At 41.9% G+C, this 20,356-nt stretch overlaps 1 protein-coding gene across 1 annotated transcript; it reads right to left on the bottom strand.

The window, feature by feature from the left end:
* Positions 1-8,944: 8,944 nt before the first annotated feature.
* Positions 8,945-19,840, bottom strand: LOC141107226 (vomeronasal type-2 receptor 26-like). The gene is made up of 5 exons (XM_073597948.1): positions 19,043-19,840; position 18,789; positions 16,534-16,598; positions 10,730-10,859; positions 8,945-9,846 (listed from the first exon to the last, which is right to left on the bottom strand). Exons 1-5 carry the CDS (start codon positions 19,838-19,840, stop codon positions 8,945-8,947), a joined length of 1,896 nt encoding a protein of 631 aa, XP_073454049.1.
* Positions 19,841-20,356: the final 516 nt, after the last annotated feature.

Below are 20,356 nucleotides of genomic sequence, written 5' to 3'. Positions count from 1 at the left end.
AGGCATCCCACGTGATCTCCGATGAAGAGGACCCTTCATTATATTCCTAGTATTCTCTGAGGAGAGGGGAAATTTATCAACTATCTCTGGGTGAGCAATCCAGTCTCCTCAGAGCAGAAGTGCGCAAGCCCCGACAACTAATTGTGAGTTTCAAAGGGTTGTGGTTGGAAAGGCCGCTAGGTAAGTAGAGCGCCTATAAAACATCAGATATTAAGAGGGGTTAGCAAACGCCAGGTCTATGCAGGAGGCCGTTTTGTGAGTGGGGGAGAAACTGGAGTAGGATCGATCAGCTGGATGTCTCCATCTCCAGGCTTCCTCCACCCCCAATGCCTGAGCCCACGTCTTCAACTCCGTGGAGAAGTGCTTCGGGGGATGAGTCTGTCCAGGCCCAGATCTAAAATGGCATTAAAGTCTCCCATAAGGAGCAATTTAGATGGAGTGACCTTGTCCATAATAGCGTATAGAACCGTAGAGGAGAAGGGAGGAGGCACGTATACACTCGCCACTATATATCATTGACTCCAGAGAGTCAAGACCACCAGCACATACCTGCCCTGAGGGTCTGTGTGAACATGTTCCACCTCCCAGGGAAGGGATTTAGAGATCAACATGGACACCCCACGGGAAAAGGTTGAGTAGGAGGCATGAATCGCCCTATAAAGCCATGGTTTTTTAAGTGCCATCAGTTTGTTGCCCACAAGGTGTGTTTGTTTCCTGTAGTAGTATCAAGCTGGGAGAGTGAGATTTGAGGTAGCGGAACATGAGTGCCCTTTTAAAATTGGAATTTAAATCACGAACGTTCCAGGATAGGATAGTGAACGTGGTATCATTTGATTGTGTCATTGTGGCCGGAAGCAGACATGAATCTTGTAGGAGCAGTGGTGGAGTCCACACGATTGCTTGGGAGCAGCATGTACTGAAGGGTCCAACACCAAGGTAGAACACAATGAAACATAAAAGAAAAACGGCAAACAAAAAACATAGCATAACAGAAACACAACAGTGTAAACCATATACCTTTTGGCACCGGAGTGCCGTCCCTGCCCAGATCTGTGCACATCCTTTTACAACTAAGGAGGGCACAGAGCGGGCCTAATCCCATAAACTGTAACCGAATATCGGTAAGATGGAATAAGTATCCAAAAAACCTGTGAGACAAAAAAAAGAAAAAGAGCAAAAAGAATTTGCGAGGTCAGGGCAGTTCGCAGACAAGGGGGCCAGTTCCTGGACTAGGAGAGGGAAAAGGTGTAGCAGTAGCCTGCAGCAGACTTCTGGCAAGGCTAAACACTGAAAATAAGGGGTGGTGTGGGTTGAAGGAGCAGCAGGAAATAGTCACTAGTCCAGAGCACTATAGCCAAAAGCGATGTTGCAATAGTCATTGGAGGAAGGAGGGGGAGAATAAAAAAGAGAAAAAAAAAAAATTCTTTCCTCTCCCCCTCAGCTTTCACTTTGGAGCTCCATAATAAGGAGATGTAGGCAGTAGTTTAAACCTTAATGGGATGAGGTGGTCAAGTTGGGGAGGTTGGTGGACACTGCATCACAGACGTGTGGAGGAAAAGAGGTCAGGCCTCATTAGTTGATAAGGGGGACTCGGTGGAGGATGGCATACTTAGCTGGGTATAGCGGTGCAGGTTCGATCGAGCCTTCTAGGGGATGCATTTTCATCGGTTGTCCAGCCACTCCGAGGCCGCCTCCAGCGTATCGAAAAATCGGGTGAGGTCCCCGTCGGTGATTCTGAGCCTGCTAGGATACAGGAGGCCAAAACGGATGCCCTGTTCACGGAGCCTTCTCCTCACCTCCGTGAAGGATTTGCGGTGGTGCTGCACCTCCTGGGAGAAGTCAGGGAAGAAAAGCAGCTTTGCATTTTCATAGGTGATCTCCGGCATGGCGCAGGTAGCCGTCAGGAAACGGTCGCGGTCTCGATAGTTCATCATGCGTAGTAGGAACGAGCGTGCCGGGGCCCCAGGTCTCGGAGGGAGCGGCGGGACCCTGTGGGCCCTCTCCACCACAAATGTGGGAGGGAGGTCAGTAAAGTTGAACAGGGTGGCAAGTTCAGCGAATTCTGCAGGTCTGGGGCCCTCTGCCCTCTCGGGTAGGCCCAGGATGCGGACGTTATTACGCCTCAGGCAATTCTCGGTGTCGATTTCCCTTTCCTGGAGCGCTTTCACCTGGATCTGTAAAGCTTTAAGTTCTCTGGAGTCGGTCCGGACCATGTCCTCTACTGTGGAGACTCTCTCCACCTCCGAGATCCGGGACCGGAACTTATCCAGATCTTGGCGGATCAGGCCGACATCCACAGTTAGTCTATTTTTGTTGTCAGCGATTCCTTGCAGGTCGTGATTGCTGCCAGGATGTCAGCCCCGGTGGGGGAATCAGCCGTCCCCATCTCTGCTGAGGTCTGAGTACCCGCCGCCATGACTAGCGCTGGAGACCTCGTGTCTAAGATGGCCGCCGGCAGGGATGAGCTGGGAGCCTTCGGACCCGATTTCGACTTGCGGGATCCCGGGGGGCCCATCGGAGCTACAAACCAGCGACCAGGATGAGCAGGGGAAACTGGTAAGTGGAATGCAGTGACCGGTAGGCAAGAGAACTGCAGTTAAGCCGCTGGAAGTGGATGTCAGGATCGGAGCTCCAGCAAGGCACATCTTCTCCCTTCACATGCTGGCCATGCCCCCCATGTTTGTTCATTTTTGATGTTTATAAGTTACTGATCACTGTGCTTACTACATTTCTTATACTCACGATATGTCTGTTGAATAAGTGAAACATTTATATTGTTTTACACATTTTTTTAGTTAGTGTATGAGTTCACTAAGTAATGGTAGCAGCTGTTCGTCTGATTGTTTTCATTCTATTTGTTACACATAGCAGTGCGCAAGTACTTCTTTATTCACTTCATGGACATTTAGTTTTTATTTTATTTCTGGTGTCGGAACACATTTAGTGGTTGATGTAGCTCTTTGGTATTTTGTTTCTTTTTGTTGTAATAGTTTCATACTGGCAGCACACATCATCTTTCAATAATAGGATAACAATATGCCTCCCTCTTGTAGGACCACACCCATTTTAAATGCCCCACCACTAATTAGAGTACATTCTCCACCCACAGTGGCTCACTGTATATACAGAAAAAAAGGTTTCCCTGAGTTTTTTTCTTTTAGGAAATGTTGGTAACCAACAATAGAAGGAAAAAAAATATATGTGTGTGTGTGTATAAATATATATATAATCCTATACCCACAGTTGATCCAGAGGAAGGCAAAAAAGTATAATAAAGCATGATCCAATTTGATCCAAAATTCCTTCCTGATCCCCCAAGAGAAAATGGGATATTCCCTGGATCAGCTTTACATAGAGATATTAGTATCCAGTTATATTATGTACATTTAGGAAACAATCCAGGCCTTTGTTAAAACGATCTACTGAGCTGGCCAGAACCACCTCTTGAGAGAGTATATTCCGCATTTTCACAGCTCTTACTGTGAAGAAGCCTTTCCGTATTTGGAGATTAAATCTTTTTCTCCAGACGTAAAGCATGCCCCCTTGTCTTCTGTGATGACCTTAAAGCAGGGGGTCTCAAACTGGCGGCCCTCCAGCTGTTGCAAAACTAAAAGTCCCATGAGGCATTGCAAGGCTGACAGTTACAAGCATGACTCCCACAGGCAGAAGCATTATGGGATTTGTAGTTTCGCAACAGCTGGAGGGCCGCCAGTTTGAGACCCCTGCCTTAAAGTGAATAACTCAACACCAAGTTAACTATATGGACCACTTACGTATTTGTACATGTTGATCATATTTCCCCTTAATCTCCACTTCTCAAGAGAGAATAAATTCAGTTCAGCTAATCGTTCCTCTTTGCTGAGCTCTTCTATGCCTCTTATCAGTTTGGTTGCTCTTCTCTGCACTTTCTCCAATTCCTTGATATCCTTTTTATGAACTGGTGCCCAGAACTGAATTGCATATTCCAGATGCGGTCTTACTAATGATTTGTACAGGGGCAAAGTTCAATCTCTGCAGTGCATTTTTAATACAAGAAAGGACTTTCTTTCGCTTTGGAAACTGCAGCTTGGTATTGCATGCTATTATTAAGCTTATGATCTACCGCAAACACCCAGATCCTTCTCCACCATTGACTCCCCCAGCTGTTCTCCTAGTATGTAAGCTGCGTGCATGTTTCTACCCCCCAAGTACATAACTTTACATTTATCAACATTAAACCTCATTTGCCACATAGTTGCCCAATGAAACAGTGCATTGAGGTTGGCTTTTAAGTTGGAGACATCCTGTAAGGGCATTATTCCACTGCATAGCTTGGTGTCATCTGCAAACACCGAAATGGTACTTTTAATCCCTGACCCTATATCATTTATAAAGATATTAAAAAGTAAGGGTCCCACCACTGAACCTTGGGGTACACCACTAATAACCTTAGACCATTCAGAATGAGAATCATTAACCACTACTCTCGGAATTTTGTCTTTTAGCCAGTTTTCTATCCATTTACAAACTGATTTTCCCAAGCCTGTAGACTTTATCTTACACATTAGCCATGTGTGGCGTGTGTACAAGGTTTGCAAGCAATATCTCCGCACAAACTGCTTTATTTTACCCTGATCACGGTTTCCCTGAAGGTATACACGGTCAATGTATCTGATTTTATAATATGAAAATAATCTCACATGTTAAATATCTAAAGCAGGTATGCCCTATTTCAATTGTATCAGTTCTTTTATTTTTTGTTATTGTCAACCATCAAGATTGCTCCTTTTTTTATTTATGCAAGCTATCATGAAAAGCGCTTACTTCCAACTTTACCCAGCTGCATGTCTCTAAATCCTATTGTTTATTATCCTAATGTTACCAGGTGCTTGGCTAAGAATGGAGAGTGAGAGAAACACTGGCTGAAGCTGTTTTCTGTAGCTGCTGAACTGATTAACAGCTATATCGGTAAGAGAAGGTAGCTGCTATGTAGGAAGAGTTCAGTAGACTGAGTAAGGCAGCACTGCACTGTGGGAACTGTAGTCCAGAGAGGAGAGACTCTACTGTAATCAAGAGCTTTTGAACTGCATTGCCCAGAGGTAGATTGCCTGGAGGAGGAGAAAGATGTGCATTTTCTAAGGCTGTAGAAGACATGGCTTCCTCTTGCTATGAGGGAGACCGCAGAGTGCACATCGCTGTTTAGTGTGCACCATCACTGCTTCATATTGGTGGCCTAAACAGGATCCATAGCACTGAGTTTGGGGGTGCCAACAGCCAAGGTCACCTGAGTTCAGAGGAGAGAATGGACTAATCTCTGTGTGTGTGATGGTGAGTTGCAATATCACTTGAACTGGTGGGCTGCTGCTGTGGGGATTTACGATCTGCTGCTCGAGAGACTGAGCTCTTTAGGAATCGGCCATATAGCCATCTAGTAGCCTTTTGATTGACTGGGACTATTCTCATGTGCAACAAGAGTACAATTGGTCCTGAATGTTAGCTGGCTGAAGAGTTAGGACTAAAGACTGTCCCTTTACAGCTGTTACAAAGAGACCTTCACTTATTTCTTATGCTACGTTGTACCTTTCAGGGGGACATTGCATCATATCCTAGCCATCTTCCTAAAGTGCACTCTAGACTAGTTATAGTGTTAATTTTTACACTGCAGTTAATGCTTATATGCACTGTTTATCGCAAACTTTGCTGATTCATGAGGTAATCTATTATACACGGCCTCAAAAAAGTATTCATACCCCTTGAAATTTTCCACATTTTGTCAAGTTACAATCAAAAACTTGAATGTATTTTATTGACATTTTATGTAATAGACCAACACAAAGTGGCACATAATTGTGAAGTGGAATGAAAATGATAAATGGTTTTCAATTTTTTTCAAAAGTGTGGCGTGCATTTGTATTCAGCCCCCTTTACTTTGATACCTCTAACTAAAATCTAGTGGAACTGATTGCCTTCAGAAGACACCTAATTAGTAAATAAAGTCCACCTGTGTATAATTTAATATCAGTAAAAATACAGCTGTTCTGTGAAGCCCTCAGAGGTTTGTTAGAGAACCTTAGTGAACAAACAGCATCATGAAGGCCAAGGAACACACCAGACAGGTCATGGGATAAAGTTGTGGAGAAGCCTAAAGCAGGGTTAGGTTTTAAAAAAATCTCACAAAGCACTGTTCGATCCATCATCCGAAAATGGAAAGCGTATGGCACAACTGCAAACCTACCAAGACATGGCCGTCCACCTAAACTGACAGGCCAGGAAAGGAGAGCATTAATCAGAGAAGCAGTCAAAAGACCCATGGTAACTCTGGAGGAGCTGCAGAGATCTACAGCTCAGGTGGGAGAATCTGTACACAGGACAACTTTTAGTCGTGTACTCCACCAATCTGGCCTTTATGGAAGAGTGGCAAGAAGAAAGTCATTGTTGAAAGAAAGCCATAAGAAGTCCAGTTTGTAGTTTGCAAGAAGCCATGTGGGGACACAGCAAACATGTGGAAGAAGGTGCTCTGGTCAGATAAGACCAAAATTGAACTTTTTGGCCTAAAAGCAAAACGCTGTGTGTGGGGGAAAACTAACACTGCACATCACCCTGAACACAGCATCCCCACCGTGAAGCATGGTGGTGGCAGCATTATGTGGTGGGGATGCTTTTCTTCAGCAGGGACAGGGAAGTTGGTCAGAGTTGATGGAAAGGTGGATGGAGCCAAATACAGGGCGATCTTAGAAGAAAACCTTTTTGAGTCTGCAAAAGACTTGAGACTGGGGCGGAGGTTCACCTTCTAGGAGAACGACCCTAAACATACAGCCAGAGCTGCAATGGAATGGTTAGATCAAAGCATATTCATGCGTTAGAATGGCCCTGTCACGTACCTGATGGGTAGAGTCTAGTTTATGCAGAGGAAGGCCTCTCTTGCACCTCTGACTTGGGCACCTGATAGAGTATACAGGAGGTGCAGGAGTGCAGAGTCGCATGAGTGCCGATAGACGTGCTTGCTGCTGGGCTGCTGATCCAGTAGTCCACCAGATGGCAGTGGATCTCCGTGGGCAGGAACACTCTGGTATTTAGCTGAAGAGCAGGTCCCAGAGGTAGCTGGACAGGCGCTAGCAACTTGGTAGCTCTGGAGGGGCTGGAACGTAAGCAGAGTCAGACAAGCCGGGTCATACACAGAACAATCAGATCAAGTACAGATGTGGAGGCAGGAGAATGGTCAAAGAACAAGCCTTGGCCAATGCAGGTGGAAAACAGGAATAGTCAGGAACAAGCCGGGTCAATAATTCAAGAGCAGATGCAGGTAACAGGACAATCACAGATTGCTGTAGACGAGACAGCACTGATCCTGGGTGCTGATCCAGCTTAAATAGCCCATTTAGTGCCCTTAACTGTCACAGGATGCATCGCGCACATTTGCGTTTCGGGGGAACAGGGATTCTTCTGCGGCTATTATTCTGTCTTCTGACAGAGCCTTCCTAATAGGCCCAGTCAAAGTCCAGACCTAAATCCAATTGAAAATCTGTGGCAAAACTTGAGAATTGCTGTTAGCAGATGCCCTCCATATAATCTGACAGAGCTTGAGCTATTTTGCAAAGAAGAATGGGCAAAAATATCATTCTCTAGATGGGCAAAGCTGGTAGAGACATACCCAAAAGACTTGCAGCTGTAATTGCAGTGAAAAGTGGTTCTACAAAGTATTGACAAGGAGTATGAATAGTTTTTCAAGGCAATGTAAGTTACCTTGGCATAGTGATTATACTGTCTAATGGACTATGTCTGAACCTAACTTACATGTGTTAATTTATGCTCAAACCACCATTTATTCTAACCCGTATCAATACATTGGGTTAATTTACCACTCTTGTTTCTATTTCCTGGTGCTTCTTCACATCCGATTTAAAGCTAAATATGCTTGTGTTCCTTAAAGTGATTATAAAGCCTTGTTTTTTTTTTTCTATAAAAATAACAAACATGTCATACTTACCTGCTCTGTATAGTGGATTTGCACAGAGCAGCCCGGATCCTCCTCTTCTCAGTTCCCTCTTCTGTGCTCCTGGCCCCTGCCTCCTGTCAAATGCCCCCACATCCCCCATTCAGACATGGAGCCATGGCACGGCCTGGCCCCACCCCTCTCTCTCCTGATTGGCTAACTGACTTTGACAGCAGTGGGAGCCAGTGGTGCCACTGCTGTGTCTCAGCCAATCAGGAGGAAGAGTCTCAGAAGGTTGGGACACTCGTGGACATCACTGGACAGAGATGGGGCTCAGGTAAGTATTAGGGGGGCCGAGGGGGGCTGCTGCACACACAGAAGGCATTAAGATAAAAAACCTTCTGACTTTACAACCCCTTTAAAATGCTTGCAGTAACTTTCATTCAACCAGGTGTGTCAGAGGGGCTGAGGTTGTTCTTTGAGTTGAGGCACCAAACAGAGAGCCCAAATTACCAAGCAGTTCTTGTGGCGGTAGTGCTACACTAATATATGCTCTTCTGTAACTCCATGTAATCCGCATTGGTGGAGAAACAGTATCCCCAGTAAGCCTGGCACAACACCACTATCATGAGAATAGTTTTGTGGTCTTTATTGTCAGTAGTGAATCAAGACAAGCTTTTATTGCCAGGGAGATGATCAGTGAGTATATCTTTAAAGTAATCCCTTGAAATTGGGCACAATTTGTCACCCTATGAAGTGGGAACCAAAAACATAAGGCCCAGTGTGCACTTTAGAATAATTTTTGTACTATTTACCTATTTTTTTTTCGTAACTCAAATAAATGTTAATGTTGAATAACCGAAATTCATGTAGTCATGTCAGATGCAACAAAGTGGTTCTGCAACTGTGGTGATTTGGTGTTTCTCTTATTAAATTTAAACCATCTGAGATATTCAGTTTTCTAATGAACAATGAGGTTTTATTGCAGTTTTATAAATTATAATATTAAGTTTGTCAACAGTTATAATCACACTATAGAGATCCTTTCAATACAAAGTTTTTTATGTTTTTCTGAGGTTTTATTAAAATTATATAACACTTAGGAACAAATATAGAGCCCAACATCCCAGAACTCGAGGCCAAGATGGCAAATATCTCAACTGCTACTGTAGAGGTCCCTTTGGCGCTGAGGTACGTTGGGATAAAGAATATCCAAACGGTGAAGAAGACTAGCATACTGAAAGTTATCAGTTTAGCATCATTAAAAGTGTCAGGTAATTTTCTTGCCAAAAATGCAACAACAAAGCATACAGAAGCCAAGATAGTCAAATAACCCAATATCACATAGAAAGCAATGGCTGATCCTTTATCACATTCTAGGATGATCTTTGCAATTTCGGACTGTGTGTTGTATGAGGTGGAGGGAGGGACTAAAAGGATCCACAAAATGCAAATAAACACCTGAATAACAGAACAAAAGAAAACAATACATTTAGGAACTTTAGCCCCCACCCACTTTCTTAAGTTATTCCCAGGTTTAGTTGCATTAAAGGCTATCACCACAATGAAAGTTTTTCCTAAAAGAGAAGATACTGAAATGGAAAAGGTGATTCCAAAAATTGCTTGGCGTGAAAAACAGGTCAGCTGTTCTGGTTTTTCAATAAAAATAAGACAGCAAAGACAGGAGAGCATAAGTGATACTAAAATTAAGTAGCTGAGATCTCGATTGTTAGCTTTGACAATTGGAGTATTTTGATGCTTAATAAATATTCCAAGAAAAACAGAAGCTACCAGTGAAAATAAGATGGCTATAAAAGCCAGGACAATTCCAATTGGGTCTTCATAGGATAGGAAGGTAATAGCTTTCTTGATACATTCTGTCTTTTGCACATTGGGCCATTGGTCTTCTGGACACTTTATGCACACATCCACATCTGGAAATATAAAGCAAATAGTGTTTACAATATGTTCTTTTATCTTATTTTTCTTCTCTATGCATTCTAGCTGTTTATGAAATAAAACATCAACTTTTTATCAAACTTTACCAATGGGCATATTAAGTAAACAATGCGAGGAGCTAAGTGCTGTCAGCAAAGTCCAGAACCCCATTGGCAACCAATCGTAATTCCCTTTGCTGGAGTCATACCAGTGCTTAACAGTTTATTTGAAATCATTAAACCAGTTAGTCTACTTTGGTGGTTACAACTATAAAAGCAATTCCTTGTAGGAAGTGGTCTATACATGACATAAAATGTTGGATATACCCAGATATGGTGATCATCCATAGATAGATGTTAAGAACTAACTGAAGGAGAGTGGGAGTTGTGGTTTTGACCAGGACTCGACACCTGAGAGTCTAAGGAGACCCCTGCCACCCACAGATTAGAAATGAGCTCTGCTCCCTCGGCTTCCACTTCCCCTCTTTTATTGAAAAGAAGAAATGAACTTGTACCTATGTATAGCAGTGAGTTCCCGGTATTCTGCTCATAATCAAATTTCATTATATAGTAGTTCTGCCCAGATTTGCACGAGGCTTGTAGAGGTGCACCTCCTTGACTAAGCCCTGTTTGAGTTGAGAGGTCTTGGCAGACATTCTGTGCTTCTTGTTTTGAGCATTAATATGTATTTCTGGCTGATTTCATTGTCATGTGGCTGGCCTCTTTGTTGGTATATGTAAGGGAGTGTGGACAAGCTCATACTGGGAGGTACAGGACGTGGAAGAAGCAGTGTTCCTTCTATAATTCACTAAATACACTACTATAGCTGGGGATGTATGGGAAATAAATATATATATATATATAGGAAATCAAGACAAACCTGTCTGGTTGGAAAACTGTCCTTCTGGACATAGTAAGCAATCATAACAACAAACTGGCTGTCCTTCCCGGACAGATTTCCTGTATCCTGGCAGACACTTCTCACTGCACACTGATCGAGGCATCAGTAGCTGCCAAAATATACATAAAATATTTATATATAAATTCAGATGTTTTATAAATTTTGCTGAAATGGTTCTATTTCAAAATTAAATGAGGTACTGCAAAAATGCTATGTTGATTTGCAAAGAGCAATGACCCATAGCAACCAACCACATTTCTTTTATCAGGTTAAAGTAATATAATTCAATGTATAATGAAAGGAAGCTTTAATTGTAATTCAAAAATATATAGGTGGCCACCATGTGGGGAATAATTGCAAAAAAAAAAACCTGGGATCATTCACTATACTACCCACACATCTCACCCACTGGGACCTAAAACGTAACTTTTATTTGTAAAATTAAAATATTCTATTGTTTATTTTAGTTTATAGATTCAAACATCACTGTGACTTTTTATTACTAATAGGGGGAGCACAGAGACCCATCCAAATGGAGTATTATTTAGAGTACTTGCCTCAAATAAACCTTTGACCCGGTGTTTACTACGGAGGATAACATGAACACCCTCAAAATAAAGAACATTTGTATCTACTGTTTAAACAGTGAGGTGAGATTTTACCATAACTGTAGTGGCTAGCAAAGGACCATTGCTATTCTTTATCTGCTTATGCTCACTCCTCATAACCAGGTGAAGGTAGGCATGCAATCTAAATATTGCTTGCCATCAGAGAACTCTTGAACTCTTAAATCTCTCATCTAAGCCCACTTTACACACACACACACACATATATATATATAATACACAGTGGGGACGGAAAGTATTCAGACCCCCTTAAATTTTTCACTCTTTGTTATATTGCAGCCATTTGCTAAAATCATTTAAGTTCATTTTTTTCCTCATTAATGTACACACAGCACCCCATATTGACAGAAAAACACAGAATTGTTGACATTTTTGCAGATTTATTAAAAAAGAAAAACTGAAATATTACATGGTCCTAAGTATTCAGACCCTTTGCTCAGTATTTAGTAGAAGCACCCTTTTGATCTAATACAGCCATGAGTCTTTTTGGGAAAGATGCAACAAGTTTTTCACACCTGGATTTGGGGAGCCTCTGCCATTCCTCCTTGCACATCCTCTCCAGTTCTGTCAGGTTGGATGGTAAACGTTGGTGGAAAGCCATTTTTAGGTCTCTCCAAAGATGCTCAATTGGGTTTAAGTCAGGGCTCTGGCTGGGCCATTCAAGAACAGTCACGGAGTTGTTGTGAAGCCACTCCTTTGTTATTTTAGCTGTGTACTTAGGGTCATTGTCTTATTGGAAGGTTAACCTTCAGCCCAGTCTGAGGTCCTGAGCACTCTGGAGAAGGTTTTCGTCCAGGATATCCCTGTACTTGACTGCATTCATCTTTCCTTCGATTGCAACCAGTCTTCCTGTCCCTGCAGCTGAAAAACACCCCCACAGCATGATGCTGCCACCACCATGCTTCACTGTTGGGACTGTATTGGACAGGTGATTAGCAGTGCCTGTTTTTCTCCACACATACCACTTAGCATTAAGGCCAAAAAGTTCTATCTTGGTCTCAACAGACCAAAGAATCTCTTTTCTCACCATCTTGGAGTCCTTCAGGTGTTTTTTTTAGCAAACTCCATGGGGGCTTTTATGTGTCTTGCACTGAGGAGAGGCTTCCGTCGGGCCACTCTGCCATAAAGCCCCGACTGGTGGAGGGCTGCAGTGATGGTTGACTTTTTACAACTATCTCCCGACTGCATCTCTGGAGCTCAGCCACAGTGATCTTTGGGTTCTTCTTCACCTCTCTCATCAAAGCTCTTCTCCCCCGATAGCTCAGTTTGGCCGGATTGCCAGCTCTAGGAAGGGTTCTGGTCGTCCCAAACGTCTTCCATTTAAGGATTATGGAAGCCACTGTGCTCTTAGGAACCTTAAGAGCAGCAGAATTTTTTTGTAACCTTGGCCAGATCTGTGCCTTGCCACAATTCTATCTCTGAGCTCTTCAGGCAGTTCCTTTTGACCTCATGATTCTCATTTGCTCTGATATGCACTGTGAGCTGTAAGGTCTTATATAGACAGGTGTGTGGCTTTCCTAATAAAATCCAATCAGTATAATCAAACACAGCTGGACTCAAATGAATGTGTAGAACCATCTCAAGGATGATCAGAAGAAATGGACAGCACCTGAGTTAAATATGAGTGTCACGGCAAAGGGTCTGAATACTTAGGACCATGTGATATTTCAGTTTTTCTTTTTTAATAAATCTGCAAAAATGTCAACAATTCTGTGTTTTTCTGTCAATATGGGGTGCTGTGTGTACATTAATGAGGAAAAAAATGAACTTAAATGATTTTAGCAAATGGCTGCAATATTACAAAGAGTGAAAAATTTAAGGGGGTCTGAATACTTTCCGTCCCCACTGTATATGTATACACATGGCTTTTTTTCTATGGGAATGCAGGGAATGCAGTTCTGGCACCTCCAGCACTGAATGTATGTAATGGCAAGGGGTACTGGGGTGTGTTGGCGGGTCTATTAATGCTGGCTGCTGGGGGATCTATTGTTCCTGGAGGGGATCTATTTTTGCATGGTGGTCTATTGTTGCTGGGGAGGTCTATTGTTGCTGGCAGAGATCTACTGTTGAGGGAGGGAGTCTATTGATGCTAGCTGCTGGGAGATCTGCTGTTGCTGCTAGGGTGGTATTTTATTGTGGGAGTCCATTGTTGCTGGGGGGGTCTATTGTTTCTGAGTGAATCTATTGTTGCTGTTTTTGATCTATTTTACTACTTTTCTTGTTATTACAAGTTTTAATCAAATTACTTGGCACCATAAACTGGGTTCCGTATTCTCTAAAAGAGGTGCTACTGGGAGGTGGGTAGGGGGTGGAACCAAGGGACGTTGCCTGGAGGTGGGTAGGGGGGGAGACCAGGGGTGACACAGAAGGGGGAGTTCCTGCACCTATTCTCTGAGAAAAAAGCCCTGTATATGTGTGTATGTGTGTGTTTGTGTGTGTGTATGTATGTGTGTATAATAATATATATATATATATATATATATATATATATATATATATATATATATATTATACATATACAGTATCTCACAAAATTGAGTACACCCCTCACATTTTTGTAAATATTTTATAATATCTTTTCATGTGATAACACTGAAGAAATGACACTTTGCTACAATGTAAAGTAGTGAGTGTACAGCTTGTATAACAGTGTAAATTTGCTTTCCCCTCAAAATAACTCAACACACAGCCGTTAATGTCTAAACCGCTGGCAACAAAAGTGAGTACACCCCTAAGTGAAAATATCCGAATTGGGCCCAAAGTGTCAATATTTTGTGTGGCCACCATTATTTTCTAGCACTAACTTAACCCTCTTGGGCATGGAGTTCACCAGAGCTTCACAGGTTGCCACTGGAGTCCTCTTCCACTCCTCCATGATGACATCACAGAGCTGGTGGATGTTAGAGACCTTGCGCTCCTCCACCTTCCTTTGAGGATGCCCCACGGATGCTCAATAGGGTTTAGGTCTGAAGACATGCTTGGCCAGTCCATCACCTTTACCCTCAGCTTCTTTAGCAAGGCAGTGGTCATCTTAGAGGTGTGTTTGGGATCGTTATGTTGAAATATTGCCTTGCGGCCCAGTCTCGGAAGGGAGGGGGATCATACTCTGCTTCAGTATGTCACAGTACATGTTGGCATTCATTCCCTCAATGAACTGTAGCCCCCCAGTGTCGACAGCACTCATTCAGCCCCAGACCATGATACTCCCACCACCATGCTTGACTGTAGGCAACACACACTTGTCTTTGTACTCCTCACCTGGTTGCCGCCACATACGCTTGACACCATCTGAACCAAATAAGTTTATCTTGATCTCATCAGACCACAGGACATGGTTCCAGTAATGCATGTCCTTAGTCTGTCTTCAGCAAACTGTTTGCAGGCTTTTTTTGTGCATCATCTTTAAAAGAGGCTTCCTTCTGGGAAGACGGCCATGCAGACCAATTTGATGCAGTGTGTGGCGTATGGTCTGAGCACTGACAAGCTGACCCCCTATCCCTTCAACCTCTGCAGCAATGCTGGCAGCACTCATACGTATATTTCCCAAAGGCAACCTCTGGATATGACGCTGAGAATGTGCACTCAACTTCTTTGGTCGACCATGGCGAGGTCTGTTCTGAGTGGAACCTGTCCTGTTAAACCGCTGTATGGTCTTGGCCACCGTGCTGCAGCTCAGTTTCAGGGTCTTGACAATCTTCTTATAGCCTAAGCCATCCTTATGAAGAGCAACATTTTTTTTTTCAGATCCTCAGAGAGTTCTTGGCCATAAGGTGCCATGTTGAATTTCCAGTAACCAGTATGAGAGAGTGAGAGCGATAATACCAAATTTAACACATCTGCTCACCATTTACACCTGAGAACTTGTAACACTAACGAGTCACATGACACTGGGGAGGGAAAATGGCTAATTGGGCCCAATTTGGACATTTTCACTTAGGGGTGTACTCACTTTTGTTGCCAGCAGTTTAGACATTAATGGCTGTGTTGAGTTATTTTGAGGGGACAGCAAATTTACACTGTTATACAAGCTGTACACTCACTACTTTACATTGTAGCAAAGTGTCATTTCTTCAGTGTTGTCACATGAAAAGATATAATAAAATATTTACAAAAAATGTGAGGGGTGTACTCACTTTTGTGAGATACTGTATATATGTGTATGTATGTATATATTGTGTGTGTGTATATGTGTATGTGTGTGTGTGTATATATATATATATATATATATATATATACATTATGAATGCTCTACACTGGTTTATTTGTTCTGCTGGAAATATATACAGCATACCCATATAGCTGAATATATCCCTGAATTGGCTGTAAGTATCCCACATACATATTAATCTGAGTAGAAAACCTCATCTAATAATATAGAAAAAATTTGTTTTACTTTATTTCACCTACACCTTTTGACCCCCCAATGAAGTCTTAATTTATTTAGGCAAAACCTGTTGGTTTTTTTATTTTTTTTTTCTTTGGGTATTTTGGCTTATTATTTGAGCACTTTTTGGATTAACAGGGAGAGTATTGAGACCTATTTGAAGGGAAAGATAATTATTGTTCAGTGAGGTTGACATATCAAGAGAGTATTTGACAGTCATTTTTACTCAGATTAATATGTGTGTGGCATACTTATAGCCAGTTCAGGAGTATAACCAGCTATATGGGTATGCTGTATGTAATATTTAATATATTAGTATATATATATATATATATATATATATATATATATATATATATATAACTCAGTTTAGAGCATTTATTTATATATATACAGAATGCAAAGTGGGCTTAGGCGAAAAAGATTTAAGTAAGAGTTCACTGATAGCCACCGATATTTAGACAGCATAAATGCCCTCATCTGGTTATGAAGAGTAAGCTCAAGCAGATAGAGAATAGCAGTGGCCTACGTTTTAGGCCCCAGTGGGTGAGATGCGTAGGTAGTATAGCACAGCACCCCGATTTTTATGGTTGCAATAGAGTAAAATTATTGCCTATTGGTTGTTTTGGAAATATATTTGGCCTTTTGCATAGATAGTTTTGATAATAAATAATACATCTGCCTCTTTAAAAACTGAGCTTCCTACTTTTCCATCAAACCAGATAACAACCATGACCATAAAGGCAACAATTAACTTAATGAAGGAGACTAACCTTGGCAAACTTGTTTTCCCAGACTATCGCTTCTTTTTTTATAATGATTTGTCTCTCAGGTGAAGCTTGTAAGTTAAAATCTCCAACTTTCTGTAAATTTGTTGTCCAGTTTGGATAATTGATTGGATTATAAATATAATACCCGATAGATATTTCTTCATTATTAAAATAGATGTTTTGTCCCAATGTGTTTGTAAAATTAACCCTTTTTATATATTTATGTAGCTGTAAATGACAAATAATATCAAATGCAGTGCAAACTCGCACAAACAACAATAACACATCAAAAGCATTTCTTGAAAGTATTTTTTCTGTCTTTGGACAAATAATCATTTTAAAAGAGCATTGCCATTTGTGCTTTAAAATAATAGCCTACCACCTACCCATCACAGAGTTACCGAACATCCCCATTTTTGTAAAAAAAAAAAAATAAAATTTTGGATTCCATATGAAGAGAAGGTGTTATTAATTTCCTATCCTCGTATAACAGTGACTTATCCCACAATATTTGACAGAGTTCATTATCATCCCATCAGTCATTAGTTCACTTGCCTCAGTGGAACACCTACAGCAGGGGTCTTCAAACTACGGCCCTTCAGTTGTTCAGGAACTTCAATTCCCTTCATGCCTAGTCATGTCTGTGAATGTCAGAGTTTTGCAATGCCTCATGGGATGTGTAGTTCCGCAACAACTGGAGGGCCGTAGTTTGAAGAATCCTGACCTACAGTATATAGTATTTCTACCACAATTCGGCAACACTATATTTTTGTACTTTGGATGGTGCAGTGCCTGCATCCTAAACACACAAAGAATAAGCTCCTGGCACATAAGACCCAAGTAGATCTTCTATGCCTGAAATCAGTTTAGCAAGGCCATAATGACGTCCAATAAACTGCAGTAATCGCTGTCCCCCAGAGCAAGTTAACCTTATTCAACTAAGCTTGGTTACACTTTATTGCTCCTCTTTCTGTTAAAGGAGATAATTATTGTCTGAGAGAATACTGAAAATAGATCCCAAATACTAATGTTGGGTTACTGGGGATGCAGTGTTTCAGATAACCTCTGCTGTGTTAGCATATTGTCTAGTGACAATAACACTGACTTTTTTGGGGATAAGGTTGTAAGTTGTCAGTAGAGGCTTTTAACCACTTGCCTACTGGACACTTTTACCCCTATCCTGCCCAGGCCAATTTTCAGCGCTGTCACACATTGAATGACAATTGCGCGGTCATACAATACTGTACCCAAACAACGTTTTTTGCTTTTTTTTTTTTTTTTTACACAAATAGAGCTTTCTTTTGGTGGTATTTAATCACCACTGGGGTTTTCATTTTTTGCTAAGTAAGCAAATAAAGACTGAAAATTTTGAAAAAAAAAACATTTTCATAGTTTGTAAACATTTGCAAAAAGGTAATTTTTCTCCTTCACTGATGTGCGCTGATGAGGCTGCACTGATGGGCTGCACTGATAAGGCGGCCTTGATGAGCACTGATAGGCTGCACTGATGGGGCGGCACTGATGGGCCTTGATGGGCACTGATAGGCTGCACTGATGGGCCTTGATGGGCACTGATAAGGCTGCACAGATAGGCCTTGATGGGCACTGATAGGCTGCACTGACGGGCACTGATAAGGCGACACTGATGGGCCTTGATGGGCACTGATAGGCTGCACTGATGGGGCGGCACTGATGAAGAGGCAGTGATGAGACTGCACTGATAGGTGGCACTGATGGGCACTTGTAGGTGGCACTGGGCACTAGTAGGCAGCACTGATGGGCACTAATAGGTGGCACTGATAAGCGACACTGATGAGGAGACACTGATGGGCACAGATTGGCAGCACTGATGGGCACAGATTGGCAGCACTTGTGGGCACTGTTGGGACTGCACTGCTAATCAGGACACTGATAATCCGTGCCCTGATTATCAGTGTAGATGTCCCTTTTAGAGGAGCCAGTTATCATCTCTCTTCTCCTCTCCTCATGCTGTCAGCATTAGGAAAAGAGTGCCGATAAATGGCTTCTGTTGAGATCTGTGATTGGATCACTGATTGGCTCTTTACCTCACTATGTGATCAGCAGTGTCCTCCGGACACTGCGATCACAGAGCGCGCTGCCTGCCCCCAGCAGTGGGCGTGCTGTGGGCATGATCACGAGACGCCGTCATATGATGATGGCATCCCAGAACTAGACGACTGCGCTGTTGCCGCTATTCGGCTATAGCACGGTCGGCAAGTGGTTTATAGTATTCATACCCTATATCACATCAGCTTGGTGTGTATTCCAAAACTCTGAAAAATCAGAAGGTAAGAAATTCCCTTTGGATTTTGGCAGTTTTTTGTTCTAGTATCTACAATGACCTTCCATTAAATGCTTGACAAGGAAGATCTGAAAGGGAAGGGTAGTATTACTGAAGCCCTTCACGTAAATGTTACTGTAATGTTTTGAAAAAAAGAAAATAGTTTTGGTAAGGTTTTGATGGATAATATCAAATTACTTTTTTTCTTACCTTCCAGCCTTTTAAATCTTGAAATTTTAATTTATTTGTATCCTGCAATCTTTCACTTAATGGTGTTTCTTGATACATTTCATGTAATGCATAGGCTACGGCATATACAGAGTTGTAAACAATATAACTCATACCAGTGAACTTAAGGTTACAGTGAGAATATATGATTTGCCTTCCACTCTCTACACCTGTGCAGTTTCGGTTTCTTGGATTGAAAGGACATCGGTTTTCACATAGTTCATCCCACCATGTTGTAAAGGTCCGACCTGGTGGGAAACGACTTGGGTTAACGTTCTTGACAAATTTTATAAATCCTGGGTTTTCATTTTTTTGCATGATAAATCTTAAAGATCCATTGACAACTGTGTCATTTACTATGTTGAATATTCGGAAACTGGAATCGGCAGTATGTATCCAGACTTTCCCTGGTATGCTGGTAACATGAACATTCAATTCCAAGTAGTACACATTATTTTTTGAGCCATACAGAAGAATAACATTTGCAGTTGACCATGAAATGGTTTGCTCTATGTCTTTGATTCTTTCGGGGCTGTAGTCATTAATAGACGGTACTAGTTTAATAAATTCAACGCATCCCCCACTTTCTACAATCATGTTTTTAATCATCTTTATAGCATTTATGCTGCTATCATCATCAGCATATATAATACCAACCCACATCCAACCAAAGTTCTTCAGTAAGGCTATAATGGCAGCATACAGAGCCTTCTCACTGGGTACTGTACGGTAGAAATTTGGGAAGATCTGTTTGTTGCTCTGAAGAGGTTCTTGGGACATGAAACTTATCTACAAAATATGAGTATGATCATTATTTTCTTTCCTAAGATATAACATATTTATATTTAAAGTGACTCATCCCCCCCAAAAAACAGCAGAATGGTCCCTGCAATGATAGACCCTGGATCCTACCTCTTTGGAGGAAGATGGCAAGTCTGACCTCCCCTCTGTTCAAGCAATACAGCATCTAGCAATGTATTCACATTCAGCATATGTCTAGGTGTGCTGGGTGCCTGGTTTACATCCCATGTCCTGTAGTGACGTAGGAGTCAGAGGGAGGAAGCACAGCTCGATGTGGGGCACGCAGGGACTAAACACTTCCAGAAGATTCGAAAGCCAAAGATTTTGCTGGGAGCTGTGTCATTTTGAGCACATTGGAGTTCGGACTTGCTACTTAGCTATGCAGCTAATTTTTGTTTAACCAAGTACTGTAGTAAAATAAAGCATTTAATGCAACCTTTAATTTTGTGGGGTCTTCCATTTGACTACCTAATAGTTTCATTTTTTATACTCCTT

This window comes from Aquarana catesbeiana, linkage group LG09, assembly GCF_042186555.1.
Source record: "Aquarana catesbeiana isolate 2022-GZ linkage group LG09, ASM4218655v1, whole genome shotgun sequence".
Taxonomy (NCBI): domain Eukaryota; kingdom Metazoa; phylum Chordata; class Amphibia; order Anura; family Ranidae; genus Aquarana; species Aquarana catesbeiana.
The sequence above is the reverse complement of the archived record's forward strand: the minus strand, read 5'-3'. Positions and strand labels throughout refer to the sequence as shown.

Bases quoted from the DNA above. Each gene is read 5' to 3' on its own strand.
- LOC141107226 (XM_073597948.1), bottom strand. From the start codon at position 19,840: ATGTCCCAAGAACCTCTTCAGAGCAACAAACAGATCTTCCCAAATTTC. The intron at 10,860-16,533 runs GTTAGTCTCCTT...ATATTTTGGCAG, and splicing joins GGGAAAACAAGTTTGCCAAG to CTACTGATGCCTCGATCAGT. The intron at 9,847-10,729 runs GTTTGTCTTGAT...TTATATTTCCAG, and splicing joins ACAGTTTTCCAACCAGACAG to ATGTGGATGTGTGCATAAAG.